The sequence below is a fragment of the Stenella coeruleoalba genome (assembly GCF_951394435.1).
Source record: "Stenella coeruleoalba genome assembly, chromosome: 12".
Taxonomy (NCBI): domain Eukaryota; kingdom Metazoa; phylum Chordata; class Mammalia; order Artiodactyla; family Delphinidae; genus Stenella; species Stenella coeruleoalba.
In genome coordinates this window covers 86,744,730-86,758,499 of record NC_137158.1, presented here as the reverse complement: position 1 = coordinate 86,758,499, position 13,770 = coordinate 86,744,730, and the positions used below count along the sequence as shown (strand labels likewise).

Genomic DNA, 13,770 nt, shown 5'->3' with positions numbered 1-13,770 from the left:
AAATCCTGTTGACTGTTCACCCTCCTACAAGAACCTACAGTATCATCTCGAGTGGAAGGCAAGTGACAGTCCATTGAGGGGTAGGAGGGAAATGTGAGAACTTCTTTTAGGTAAATGATATTAAAGAAACTACAGTTTCTTGATTGGTCATACACGGATGTAGCTTTCATCCAGTTCATGCGTCAGGTTGTTGTGTCTTGTCCAGAGTGTGGAGTCCCCTGTGACAGAGTGGGCCTTCTACAAGGAGGAAGAGGTGACAGTGGTGTCCAGCCTGCACTTTTAAGCCCCATCCTGGCTTTTCCTCAACCATATCAGGAGGACAGCTTTGCAATGTACATTCATTTCCATTGTACCACCAAGGATTTGCTGCTATGGGGCAAAGTACTTGGAATAGTTATTAAATTCACTGATTATTTACACATATTTCTTTCACAAAAAGGTAACTCCAAATTGCTGATCTTTTCTGATGACAAATGGCAATGTTTTGTTACTTAGAAGACATATTCAAAGAAATAAGCATTTAATCTGAACTTTCAAATTGCAAGTAATATTAACACTGAAAAAGAAGATAATTGCTTTTCCAAATAAACTCATGCCATAGAGTACTTTGAAAACGGATGTTTTCATCACCATCATGTGACTTTTTTGCTGAAATTTATGTGTCACATATACAAATTATCACATACCTTTACAAAGACTGGGAGCAAACTTTTTAAAAAAACTTTACTGGGGTTTATAAATATACTGTGAACTGCATGCGTGCAGAGCATACGGTTTGACACGTGTGTATGCACACAGCCCAGTGCAAGCATCACCACATCAAGATGGCGGATGTACCCATCACCCCCTCAAGCTTCTGGTGCCCCTTTGTGATCCCTCCCATGGGACCCTCCCCATCTTCATCCCCCAGTTTCAAGCAACCACTGACCTACTTTCTATAACTTACTTTGCATTTTCTAGAACTGTTTTTTATAATTGGAATCATAAAATCTGTGTTCCTTTTTACCTGGCTTCTTTCACTTAGCACAGATTCATCCATGACATTGTGTGTGTACATAGTTCATTCTTTTTCATTACTGAGTATTCCATTGAATGGATATGAGCTGTTTATGTAGTCACCTGTTGATGGGCATTGGAGCTATTTCATTTTTGGCTGTTACAAATAAAGTTGCAGATGTCTTTGCGTGGGCGTACGCTTTAATTTCCCTTGAGTAAATCCCCAGAACGGTGGGGTCATCCGGTGAGGGGATGTTTAAGAGACTGCCAAACCGTTTTCCAAAGTGGTTGTACATTCCCAATATCGTTGTGTGTGTTCCACTTTCTCCACATTTGCCATCTCCATGTCTTCTTTGGTGAAGTGTCTTCTCAAATCGTTTGCCTATTTTTTGTTTGTGATTGTTTTTTTATTGAGCTTTAATAGTTCTTTTATATATTCTAGATACAACTCATCTATCACGTTGCTTATTTGCTCCCAGCATTTGGCTTGTCATTCTCTTAACAGTTTCTTTCTTATTTTGAAGAAGTCTAATTTATGATTTGTTCTTTTTATGATCATGCTTTCAGCATTGTATCAAAGAACTATTTGCCTAACCTAAGCCCACAAAGATTTTCTCCTATGGTGTCTTCTAGAAGTTCTATAGTTTTACATTTTGAGTAAATTTTTGTGTATGGTACAAGGGAAGGATCAACATTTGTTTGTTTATTTGGCCCACCGGTGCCCACTGATCCAGATCCCTTTGTTGTGTAGACTTCTTTCTCCACTAACTCGCCTCTGCACCCTCGTTGACAACCAACCGACCATATACGCTTAGGAGTATGAGGTTCTCCTGATGAACTGACCCCTTTATCATTTTGAAATGACCTTCTTTATCCCTGGTAATAGTCTTTCTCTGAAATCTACTTTATTTGATACAAGTACAGCCATTCCCACTTTCTCTAGACTGGTGTTAAATATCTTTTTCAGCCTTTTACTTTTACCCTATCTGAGTCTTTATATTTAAAGTAGGATTCCTGTAAACAGCGTGAGTTGGGGTTTTGCAGTTCTGTTCAATCAGATAACCTCTTCTTTTTAATGGGGATATTTAGACCAGGCGCATTTTATGTTTAGGTATAAGGCCATCAGCTTGTTATTTGTTTTGTTTGTTCCATCTGTTTTTTATTTCCTTTTCCCTCTCTGTCTTCAAAAGTTGAATTTTTTAAAAAAATTTATTTTATGAAACAGCTTTTAATTTATTAAAATCTTCACCATGAATGATTTCATTGAGTGTCATTGGTTTTGAACCTGATTGATAATATATAAAGACGCAACTGATTAGTTTGCAAGATTAACTGATTTACATCAGGCAAAATGGAAATTTGTCTGAATTTCAGTCAAAAGTGTTAGTCATTAGGGAGCAAAACTAAGTGTGATATTTAAGAACAGTCAATACTACCTTTATTCCATCTGGATCCGCATACTTTTTGGCATATTCTTCTCCAATAGTACAACTGTTTCTAAGTATTAAACTTGACGCCACCATCTCACAAAGTAGTAAAGAAAAAACTTGACAGTTGATAACATACAATTACAGTGCTTCATTTCAAAATATATAATTGTTTAGTATGAACAAAAAGAGTCTTGTTTACTAAGTAAATAAAATAAAATATTTTAAAAATATGTACTTTTTATTTTTATCTTTTTAAATTTCTATTTTAGCTTGTTTCATAATATAAACAATATATTAGCACAGTGCACGTGCATATAATTGCTGAAGGAGTATACGTTTATTACGCGTGCATCTTTAAATTTATCTTACCAGTAAAGAACTTTACAATCGAACATTTTTCAGACTCCCTGGACTAGAGGACCTTGAGATCACCAAGAATTAAGCTCAATATTTTTAAAAGGAGACACAGAAAAAAATATCTTAACTCTTGTCTCATTTAGTCTCTGTCTCAGTCCGTTTGTGCTGCTGTAACAAAATATATGGACCAGGTGGCTTATAAACAGCAGACATTTACTTCTCTCCATTCTGGAGGCGGGGAGTCCGAGAATAAGGTACCAGGTAATCTCTCTACCCAGAGATAACGTCCGGCAAAAAGCCATTTGTTAGGGAATTTCATAAGTCTTTTAAAAAGGAGATGTAATTTTTTTGAAAACTATTTGTATCTTCAAAGTCACATGTGTCATAGATATCTTCAGTGTACATGGAAATATATATATAGCAATAGTAGTCAATGGAAAGTAATAGTGAATCCAATTATAGTTCTGATTTTTTTATACCAAATTCTGAACTTTAATGACAAAACTACTTTAAACATTCTTTATTTTTTCTCTGTTGGATTTGCTTTCCAGATGTATCATAGAATTCGTCATTCGGAGTGCATTTACCGGGTCACCATGGAGAAGCTGTCCTATCATAGCATTTGTACTTCAGAGGAATGGCAAGGCCTCATGCATTTCAACCTTCCCGCCCGTCTTTGCAAAGAAATTGAACTGTGAGAGTTTTGTCTTGTCAGTTTCTTCAGGAACAGATTTTTAATTTGATTGAATTTAAAGTGAAATGGGTTCTAGAATTAGAATCATAAATATCATATTACATGTGTGGTTTCTTGTGTTGCCATTTTCCCCTTGGAAGGAAGGAAAGGCCAGATCTCTTTATCTTTTAAAAAAAAAAAAGTCTGAACACCATTTTGAAATGATTTAACCTAAATGTTAGCTTTTGTCTTTAGTCTTTTGCACACTTTACACTATGTAATATTTAATATTCAAAATGACATTTAATATCAGATAGCTGAAAGTTTTCATTTCCATATAATTTTAAATTTACAAATTAAATCTGAGAATTTAGTAATAAATAGTTCAACTTTCACACTTTGTTTCTAATCCTATGCTAATGTATTTGATACTGGTGGTAGGACCTGCCCATTAGAAGTACAAGCCAACACTACTATATAACTACATAAAAAACCTTCAGAAGTGATCCAGAGCTGATATTTGTTTATACTTGGAAACAGAGTATTCTTAAATTAATTAAACAAGGAGGCCATTAGACTGATGTGACTTTAATGCCCTGGCGGCCTAGTAAACGAACCTGTAAATCTAAACCTGTAAATGCCTCAAGGTAACGAGATGGAAATGCTAAGGACAGCCAGTTCTGAACAGCCAACTAGGCTTTAAGCTGTAGCCAATCAAATACTTTCTTTTCTTCGCATCTTCTCTTTAGATGTGTTTCCATGGCTCCTGTCACCAAAGCACTCAACCGCTTTAAGTTGGTGGTGCTCTATTCAAATGGGTTTTTGCTCAAATAAACTCTTAAGATTTTTAATATGCCTCAGTTTATCTTTTAACAGTATATGTATTATATAGTGTGTGTGCGTGTGTGCGTGTGTATATATATATATATATATATGTATATATATGTATATATATGTAGCTAGTTCCTGGCACAGAGCTCCTTTTACTCTTGTAATTCCCTGAGTGATCTGGGTGAGAGAGGCATCTTTTGTTACTCATAGGAAACCTCTTTCAGCCACCCTGAGTTTTTGAGTGGCTCTCGGAGGATGACGGCCAGTTGCCAGAGAAACCAGCCTATGATTAGAGGGTTGGAAGTCAGCCTTACCCTTGGACTCCTTTCCAGGGAGAACTGGGGATTAAGCTAATCACCAGGGATCCGTGATTTAGTCAACCGTACCCATGTACTGGAACCTCCAAAAAACCCTAACCAAGGGGTTCGGCGAGTTTCCAGGTTGGTGAAGGCATCAGGTGCTATAAAGGGGGTGCCCCCAGAGAGGCATGGGAGCTCCGCAGCCCTCCCCCTACCTTACCCTCCCCCACCTTACCCTCCCCCTACCTTACCCTCCCCCCTACCTTGCCCTCCCCCCTACCTTGCCCTCCCCCCACCTTACCCTGTGCCTCTCTTTCGCTTGGCTCTTGCTGCGTTGTATCCCTCATAGTAAACCGGTGAGAGTAAACACAGTGTCTCCCTGAGTTCTGGAACTGTCCTAGCGCATCATCTGACCTGAGGAGGGGTCGTGGGAACAGCCGATGCATTAGAAGTGTGGGTGGCCTGGGCTTGTGATTGACGTTTCAAGTGGGGGCAGCCTGTGGGCCTGCGCCCCTAACCTCTGGGGTCTGCGTGAACTCCAGGTAATGACAGAATTGAACTGAATTGCAGGAAGTCAGCCGGCGTCTGCAGAGAACCGGAGAATTGCTTGGTGTGGAAAACTCACACATTTGGTGTCAGAAGTGCTGTAACGAGAGGAAAATGGTCTCTTTTAATACTTTCCCGTTCTGCTTATTTGGGTTAAATGTTTGTAACCAAATTAGCACATGAAAGATAGGTAATAACTTCGGATGTTAATATTTATGAAACTTTTCTCTGGATTAAAGTAGGAAATAGACTAATTTTCATCTCAGAAAATTTCAGATGAGCTCCTCCCCCGTATCTGTGAGCTGTGCAATGTATGTGTAGGGCTCATAATATAATTATTTTGGACTTTGTCGTTGCTCTGATAACAAACACAACGTTCCTTTTTTACATTTTGCTTAATAAAGAATTAAGCAATGGCTTAGATCTTGGACTAAGTTCCTGAGGGAATGTGTGGAATTTCCTCCTGGAAACCTTTGAATACAACAGAGATGTGACTGAGAGAGGCAGGAAGAGGGGGCCGAACTCCTAGTATTTTTTTTAGTCTCTTGATAGGCAAAAAGTTAAATTACTCCCTTTACTTGTTATTATGTTTATCCTAATTAATTACATTTACTCATGACCTGTGCTTTCTGTTTATTTCAGGTTCCACTTTGACATCGGTCCCTTTGAAAACATGTGGCCTGGAATTTTCGTCTACATGGTCCACCAGTCCTGTGGGACAGCCTGGTATGTGTGACCCACACACTTGCTTTAAAATCCTCCTCCCCTACCTAAATGCCTCGCCACTTTTTTGGTTGATAATTACCTTAAATATGCCATATAGAAATTGTTTTTCTAGATATTTAAATTAAAAAAGGCTAAGATTATTGGACAAATGTGCAGCCTTTTTAGATTCCCTCAGAGGCTGCCCCTTGGTTAACAACCAGGTCTAACCAGGTGATCAGAAGGATATAGGTGGAGCTAAAAGAGACAGAGGTTACTTCTCAACATAATTGCATACTGTTTTTAGGTGTGTTTTGGAATGTACATACACATTTAACATCGACTTTCACCTTTAACTTCGATATATCAGTTAAAACAAGTGTGAAAGAAACAGGTCTCCTAATTCAAAGTCTAGTCCTTTGTTAGTAATGAAGTTATGTTGCCCTTTCCTTGCAAATCTCTCTCCTCTCCTTGTGGCCTGTCCCAGAGGCCTTTCATGACTTTGTATCTGTTTTTTTTTTTTTTTTTTTACAGCTTAAACACATACTTAAAATGCAAGGAATAATTTTCTTTTTCTCTTTTTTTACTAATTTAGTCATTAAGTGGCTTATAGAGGCTCTTAGCGTCTCTAGAACTAAATTGTCACTTGTTTCCTATTGAATTCTGTGTTTTCTCTTATTTCCATCAGCGACTTTTATAAATTATTGTCTCAAAAGGATGCACACAGGGTAACTAATGCCACTTACTTCTTAGATAGCAATTGAGAGTTTGACCAGTTGAAACTCTTAAAATCACATACCTCACACTTCAGGGACATCTGAACATTTTCAGTGGAGAAAGATAAAGGTTATATGTATTTAGAGGTTTTATGGACTCTCGTCTCTTTGGTATTTCGGGGACCCCTGTTTCATATTGATATGCCTTTGTCTTAAGCTGCCTTAAATCCACTGAGAGAGTTGGTGGGGCTTTAAATACGTGTAACACATGATACACATAAAAATTTATAACCATATTGTATGATAAAATACGTCATATTCTTTCATGGACTGCGTCAAGATTTGGATATAGCCATCTGCTACCACCGCTTAATAATTTGAGTGTCCCATGGTAATTTGGATTCCTCTTGAAAGGATCATCACTCACCTAGGAAATTCTTATAGTATGCATGGTCGCAGCTTGTGAATCTGCTTTCTGGAAAAACTTAGCTAAAAATACCCTTGAACAGGATGATGATATGCTGTTGTCTGTTGAGCACGATGGGATGCAGGAGGTGCTTGAAAGCTAAGGAAGAGGTGGCGGGTGTTCATGATGGGTAACGGCAAGCTGATTCTGGGATTTGCTCCCCCGTGGGCCCGTTACCGTGTCAGAGCACGAGCCACCAAAGAGTCTGCCTCTCTCACCTGGCTGGAGAAGCAGTGAGGAGGTTGGTGAGTGAGGCCCCCGTGCTCCTGCGTCCCGTCCCCGCGGAAGTGTTCACCCGTGCAAGCGCGTACAGGACAGACGTGCACAGCTCGTGGTCTCCTGGAACGTACTGGTTCTTTCCCAGTTTCTGTCATGACAATTTCTTTTCCGCACAGCTTTGAGCTTGAAAAGTTGTGTCGTTTTATCATGTCTGTGAAGAAAAACTATCGTCGGGTCCCTTACCACAACTGGAAGCACGCAGTCACGGTGGCACACTGCATGTACGCCATACTCCAGAACAACCACGGGCTCTTCACCGAACTCGAGGTGGGTGTGCACACGCTTTCTCTCTCCCGCTTCAAATAACCTGAGTGGGTTGAAGTACTCTATGTCTGGAGTACGTTTATGAAATAGTTAGGCGACTCTATGTCATTCCAGGACAAATTTTGGTTCCGTAACTTCACAGAAGCACACTTTTTAAATTGTTGTACCCAAGGATTTTCCCTATTATTTTGTATAAGGAATGTAGATACAGAAATTCCAACTTCATCAAAATATCCCTCAAGGAAACACTCATTTTTGTAGTCTTTCTTCCCTGTTAAAGCTGAATTCTTCTGAAAGGATGTAAACAAAGTGAATTGTTCTCTTTGCCCTAATGCCCTGGATAATGGAGACATATCCTACCCATCTGAGAACCCAGAGCATTAAATACAATTAAAACATAAATGCTTATTTGACCTTCTCTAGCATAAGGGAACAGGGGCTCGGCAATGTTCCACTGATTCACCGGACTTTACGGACTTGGAGTTGGTGATGCGCTCAGAGAAGACTTGGGGACACCTAGTCCATTCATGCTCTGCTGTCGAGCCCCTTCCTTGAATGCCCAGCCCACGTTTGGTGATGGGGCGCCTTCGCCCCAGCTGTGCCCCTCCCAGGCGGGACCTTCCTGATGGCCTCGCTGCCCTCTCTCCACAAGGTCCCAGCAGCCCTATGAAAGCCCTAACTCGAATCCACCCTTCTCTCCTCCTGCTTCAGGACACGTGAAGAAAGGGAGCTGTGTCTCCGTGATAAAGAAATTGTGCTTCTCCCAAGGTCATGTCCACCAACATTAGAACCCTGAGGTCCAGTCCTGTCCTTTCCATCCTGTCAGACCAAATTCACAATTTGGATGGGAAACTTGAAAGACGCATTTTAGAAAAAAAATGCTATTGTAAAGAGTCAAAACGTTCCTTTTTTTATTAATAATCTTTAGATTATTTAGATGGGGCTTTAGATGGGGCTTAGCCTAATAAATTATTTATCACACACACACGATGAAAGTTTTTCTTTTTTAATATAAATTTTTCTAAACAATTTTCCATTTCATTGAACCCCATATTTTTGAAAATTTCAGTGTTTCTCCATTCACTTCCTTTTAAGAAAGCAATTTTATTATCTTTTCTGCCAAAAGTTAGCCTGTAAGCTTGAGAATTATAGAAATTATTCTTTTGGATTATATTAAAATTTATATTCAAAAATGGGAAAATTTTAAGACGAATGAGATGTTTTGTTACTACATATTGACTTCCATTTAAGTTTCTAGAATTATATCATTCTGTTTCTCCAGAAACTTCAGGTCTTTTAGCTAAAAATAACCCCCAAATAACATACATAAGTATTTAAAATATATTTTGTAAGGTGCATGTGTAATCTCTAGTAGAGCTTTAGAAATGATCCTTTGATGTTTTTAAAGGAAAAGTTAACAAAGGTAGTTCTTTACTTCGTAAGTTATTTTCAGATGCTTGATTCTGGCATGCACTTGACAAGGCTATTGAACATCAATAAAATAAAACAGGTTAAAAGGAATTAGAAAGCTTTTATCTATTGTGCCAGGTTTTACAACCTTGACATTTCTTACCAGATTCATTACGGCTGACGTTGCAGCATAAAATATGGGAACAGCCCCCAAACCAAACGACCCCCAGAACATACACAGTTCAGCGTCTTAAGACCTCCGAACACTTAGGGTTGGTCCCCTGCCTACCGCATAGTTTAGGGGTGCGGGTGCCCGGGGCGACCTCCCCGCCCATTAGGTGGCAGGAGAAACCAGCGCGGCTCGGCGAGACTAAGGCAGCAGCAGGGCGCAGGCGCAGTGCTCCGGTGGGGCTTTGTGCAGGCGCCGGCCCCGCGGCCGGTGGCGCCGCGCACTCCGGCTTCACGCCCTCCTCGATGCTGCCCGGGCTCCTGTCCAGAGCCGCCCTGCCAGTTGCCCTGGTCTCAGAGGTCCCTGCCCTCGCGGTTGCACCCCGCTCCGTAACTCGCTCCCTCCGCGCTGGGTCCTCCGCAGGCTCTGCATCCCGTGCAGGTCGCAGGCTGTGACCTCCACCTCGCTGCACCCTCTGCCTCTGCCTCTCCGCTCGGCTCCCTCCGGATTTCTAGGCTCTTCTTTGCCGCCGGCCCCTGGTGGAGCCCTTGTGCTGGCCGCCTGCAATTCCTCTCCTCCCCTTTTCTCTGAAACCAGCTCCGTCACCCCCCAGAAAATGCTCTGGTCCAGGGGCCGTGCGGCTCCAAGGGTCTGAGCTCAGTTCTCCTCTTTGCGTCGCTGTTCTCACGTGGCTCCCAGGACCTCCAGCACCCTCAGTTCCCGAGCGCTCCTCCAGCCCGCTCCCCTTTCAACTTTCCCTTCTCAGTGAAGACCCCGTCCATCAGCGTCTAAGGCTGATGACCTGGCACTCAGGCTTGGCTTCCCCTTCCCCGCTCGCCGTCCTGCCCTCCTTTCTTCTCATGCCCAGCCTGCCAGAAAGCTCTGTTGATTCTGCCTGCAGAATCTTCCAGACTTTAGTCATGTCTCCTAAGCCTGCGTTGCTAGCGTCCTGGTCTAAGCTTCTGTTATGTTTTGCCTGAGTCACGACGAAAGCCTCCCCCAGGTCTCTCCCACCCTCCTGGAGTCTGTTCTCAATACAGTGGCCAGCGTGGGGATCTTTAAAGAGCGTCAGCTAGATGATGTCACTGCTCTGCTGAAAACTCCGCCATCGGTCCCTGGATCACAGATAATACAAGATCTTTACCCTCCCCTCCCCTGCCCTGCCCTCAGGTTCCTCTCTGTCCTCCTCTCGCCGCAGCCCCTGCAGTGGTCAGTCCTGGTCATGTGACTCTGGTCCTGTGACTCGAAGGCAGGCTCCCCTGCCAGGATGTGCGCTGGCTGAGAGCCCCGCCCCCGCCCCCGCCCCTGGGAGCCACCTGCGTCTCCCCTTCACCTGCACCTCTGCCTGTCTGAGGCCCATCCTAACTGCTGTTCATCACAGCCACCCGCCTCTCACCTGTCCCCTTCAGCCTGCTCTTCCTTTTATCTTTTTGTATATAATTTGCCATTTTTCACATGCTGTATGATTTACTTGCTATATTCCTCATTTATGATAGCAGTAACATCGTTAGAATTTAATATTGAATAGATTTTTAAGTGAAGAACTGATACTGTCCTCTCCTTTTGCTTTTATCATTTATGATAGCAGTAACATCGTTAGAATTTAATATTGAATAGATTTTTAAGTGAAGAACTGATACTGTCCTCTCCTTTTGCTTTATCTGTGATTCTTTGGGACATTTGCTTTAATTTGATACCACCTACCCTTTTTACCAGAGTCGATCAGGAAAACTCAAGGATAATTTGATTGTTAAGTTCCTAAGCAGAAAGACAAAGAAACTGGTTAAAAAAGAAGTTAGATTATCTGTTATTTCAGGCATTCATGAGCATGTTGGCTGCATCAGTGACAGAAGTCAGTGTGATAAGGATACTAACCGTAACTTTCCTCATGTCCCATTTCTTTGTTTTGAACATCTGTGCACTGTGGTTTCTCCTTAAGCGCAAGGGACTGCTAATTGCGTGTCTGTGCCACGACCTGGACCACAGGGGCTTCAGTAACAGCTACCTGCAGAAATTCGACCACCCCCTCGCGGCACTATACTCCACGTCGACCATGGAACAGCATCACTTCTCCCAGACCGTTTCCATCCTTCAGGTGAGGCGCCCAGGGACACGTGCCTGACCGCTGCCCCGTGTGTGCGTCGTCTTGTCAGAGAGACCCGCGGTTTATACATAAAAGAGGGATATTCTTCTGGCTTTCTTTAGAAACAGCAGCTACATCTTATCATAAAACCTTTTTTAAAAGATTTATATATATTTTGCAATCGCATTTGATTTTTAAGTACGTTATACCCTAAGGCAAAGTTTGTTTCACGTAGTTAATTTAATCTACGTGGATCATCATGTTCTTGAACCAGAATGTGTTGAACAACGAATCTTGAACGTTAGGCAAACAAGATTTTAAGTGCATTGAAGTTCTTTTATTTTTTCTTTTGTGTGTTTTTAAATCGAGTTTTCTTGCTTTTAAGATGTCCTTAGTGACTGAGCTGGATGCTGACTGGTCTCCCTTCCCTGTGAGATACGTACGCTCCTTCTTCACTTCAAACCTTTTTCTCAAAGTCACCTTAACTACGTAACTATCGCCTCGTAATGCTTTGACTCCTCTCAGACAATTTTTAAAATGTGATCTCTGTTTGACTGAAGAATAGTGGACCCCGTTTCTTCCTCTCACTGTCAGCACCTCAAAATAGGAGGAGAAATCTTATTAGATCTTTTGATTACGTGTCTACGGGAAGGATTTGGAAGTTTCAAGGTTGTGACGCAAAGCCCCGGCAGGACCTCAGCAGCGCCTGGCTGTGGGCGACTTGCGAAGCAGAAGGGTGTCTGCCACTTGGTGCAGTTTTCCTTTCTTGTGTAGCCCAGCCCTCCCCTGACCACCCAGGGCTCTTTTCCTCTCCGTAGCTTCTCCTAGTGGTGCCTCATGGTCCCAACTGTCCCAGTGATTGATTGGTAGTACTGCACACTCAGATCTTTTCAAAACCCAGCAACATGTACGTGGTCAGGCCCCTTTTCCTCAGGGCTGAGAAGGTAAATAGTGAGCTCACTGAAGTGCAGGTGCTCTTCTGATGACCTGTGGGGTAGAGTGAAAGGTCTGTCAGATACAGAGTCATATCCGGCAGGTGGCTGAATGTCCCCCTTGCTCCCGGGCTGGTTCTATCCCTGAAAGCGATAGGTAGTCACCATTCCCGATGTTCCCTTGGCACCAATACTTTATTTTTTAAATGATGTAGGTTATGTATGTTTGGCTGATAGATAGATACATACATACCTACCTAGAAATGTAGGCAGGATAAAAGATGCGTGTGGATATATGTATATGTGTTTGTATGTGTGTATGATATAGATGCATGTCCCTATATATGTGTGTGTATAATAGGTGTATATACACACACATGTATATTAACACACACATGCATTAGGACATGCTTTCTGTAAATAGACATTTATAAAACTTTATGACAGTTTGTATCTACTTTCCCCTTAGGCTATCTATTTGCCCAGGAAGAAGGGTATATGCCAGAAAGGACATCAGGACGCCTTCATTTAGAAATAATTAGGACTCCTGGGCCCCACGTGCAACCTGTGTCCTAAATGAATTCATACATATGACTGTGACAGCATTTCTGGCAACTTAATCTGCAAATGAATTTTAATAGCCTTCTTGAAGTTCCCTCAGAAAACCTATTTTAAATATAAGAGAATTTACAGAGGCCAGGGTTGCAAGGTACATTGCTGCTGGATGGAATAAGATATAAACTGTGTGATACAGCAGTGATACAAAGCAGAAGGGGTGGAGAGGGTCTGACCCAGCCAAGGAAGACTTCTGGCAGGAAGATTTACTCCGTTTGCCGCCGTTGACAGTGGAGGTGGCACAGAGCAGTTTGTCGCATTTTCAGCAAACCCTCAGCCACGTGGGGGCTCTGTGTTACGTGATGCGGTGTTCCTAGAATGATCAGAGCATCATCACGGGGGACTCAAGCAGAGAATTAAGTTCAGGCACGCTGCTGGCATCCACAGAGCTCTCGGAGGGCAGTTAGATTCCGAGTATTAGAGAAGGCATTTCAGTCACTGGTGGGGGGAACGTAAGGGCACCTTTGTTCTTGTGTCTTTAGAGAGGTGAGGTTCTCAGCAGACGAATGGGATGGGAAGCCGGCTAGAAGAACCGTCATGGCCACAGGTTCAGCCCACCAGTTAAAATCTGAATGTGTATCCTGGCTTGACCAACACTCCTGTGTGAGCTGGGACAGGGAGAAACATAGGGGGCGTAAACTCATGGCCCCATCTTCACGGGCAGGAGACTGGCGGAGCGCCCCTTCGTTTTCTGGAGAATCTGCCGACCGTACACGCTCACGATAGCTCCTCTGAGTTCTGCTTCTCAGATCCCTCTAACTGCCTCTTGAAATTCGTTTCAATAGCGAACATACTTATTCACTGCCTGGCAGCTGCCAGCGCATGTTTCAGGCCCGGGGGGACAGGGATAGCAAAAGCACAGATGCCTGTTGTGTCCACAGCTCCGCCCTCAAGCGGACCTTCTTGCCGCTCCACCTGGCCGGCCTCCTGGGGTCCCAGCCATCCTAACAGGCTGCGGCTCTCACGCCTGTGTGTCAGCCTGGGGCACCGTAAGGTTCTGTT

The 13,770-nt window shown here is 42.6% G+C and overlaps 1 protein-coding gene across 2 annotated transcripts in view; it reads left to right on the top strand.

Moving 5' to 3' along the window:
* Nucleotides 1-13,770, top strand: part of PDE10A (phosphodiesterase 10A) — a gene marked incomplete at its 3' end in the record, with an annotated part of 576,158 nt that overhangs the window by 523,173 nt on the left and 39,215 nt on the right. For both annotated transcript variants that reach the window (XM_079939715.1, XM_079939714.1), the window contains 4 exons: nt 3,335-3,477; nt 5,775-5,858; nt 7,412-7,562; nt 11,078-11,233. In XM_079939715.1, coding sequence (XP_079795841.1) covers nt 3,335-3,477; nt 5,775-5,858; nt 7,412-7,562; nt 11,078-11,233 — 534 coding nt within the window. The remainder of the gene's footprint in view (nt 1-3,334; nt 3,478-5,774; nt 5,859-7,411; nt 7,563-11,077; nt 11,234-13,770) is intronic.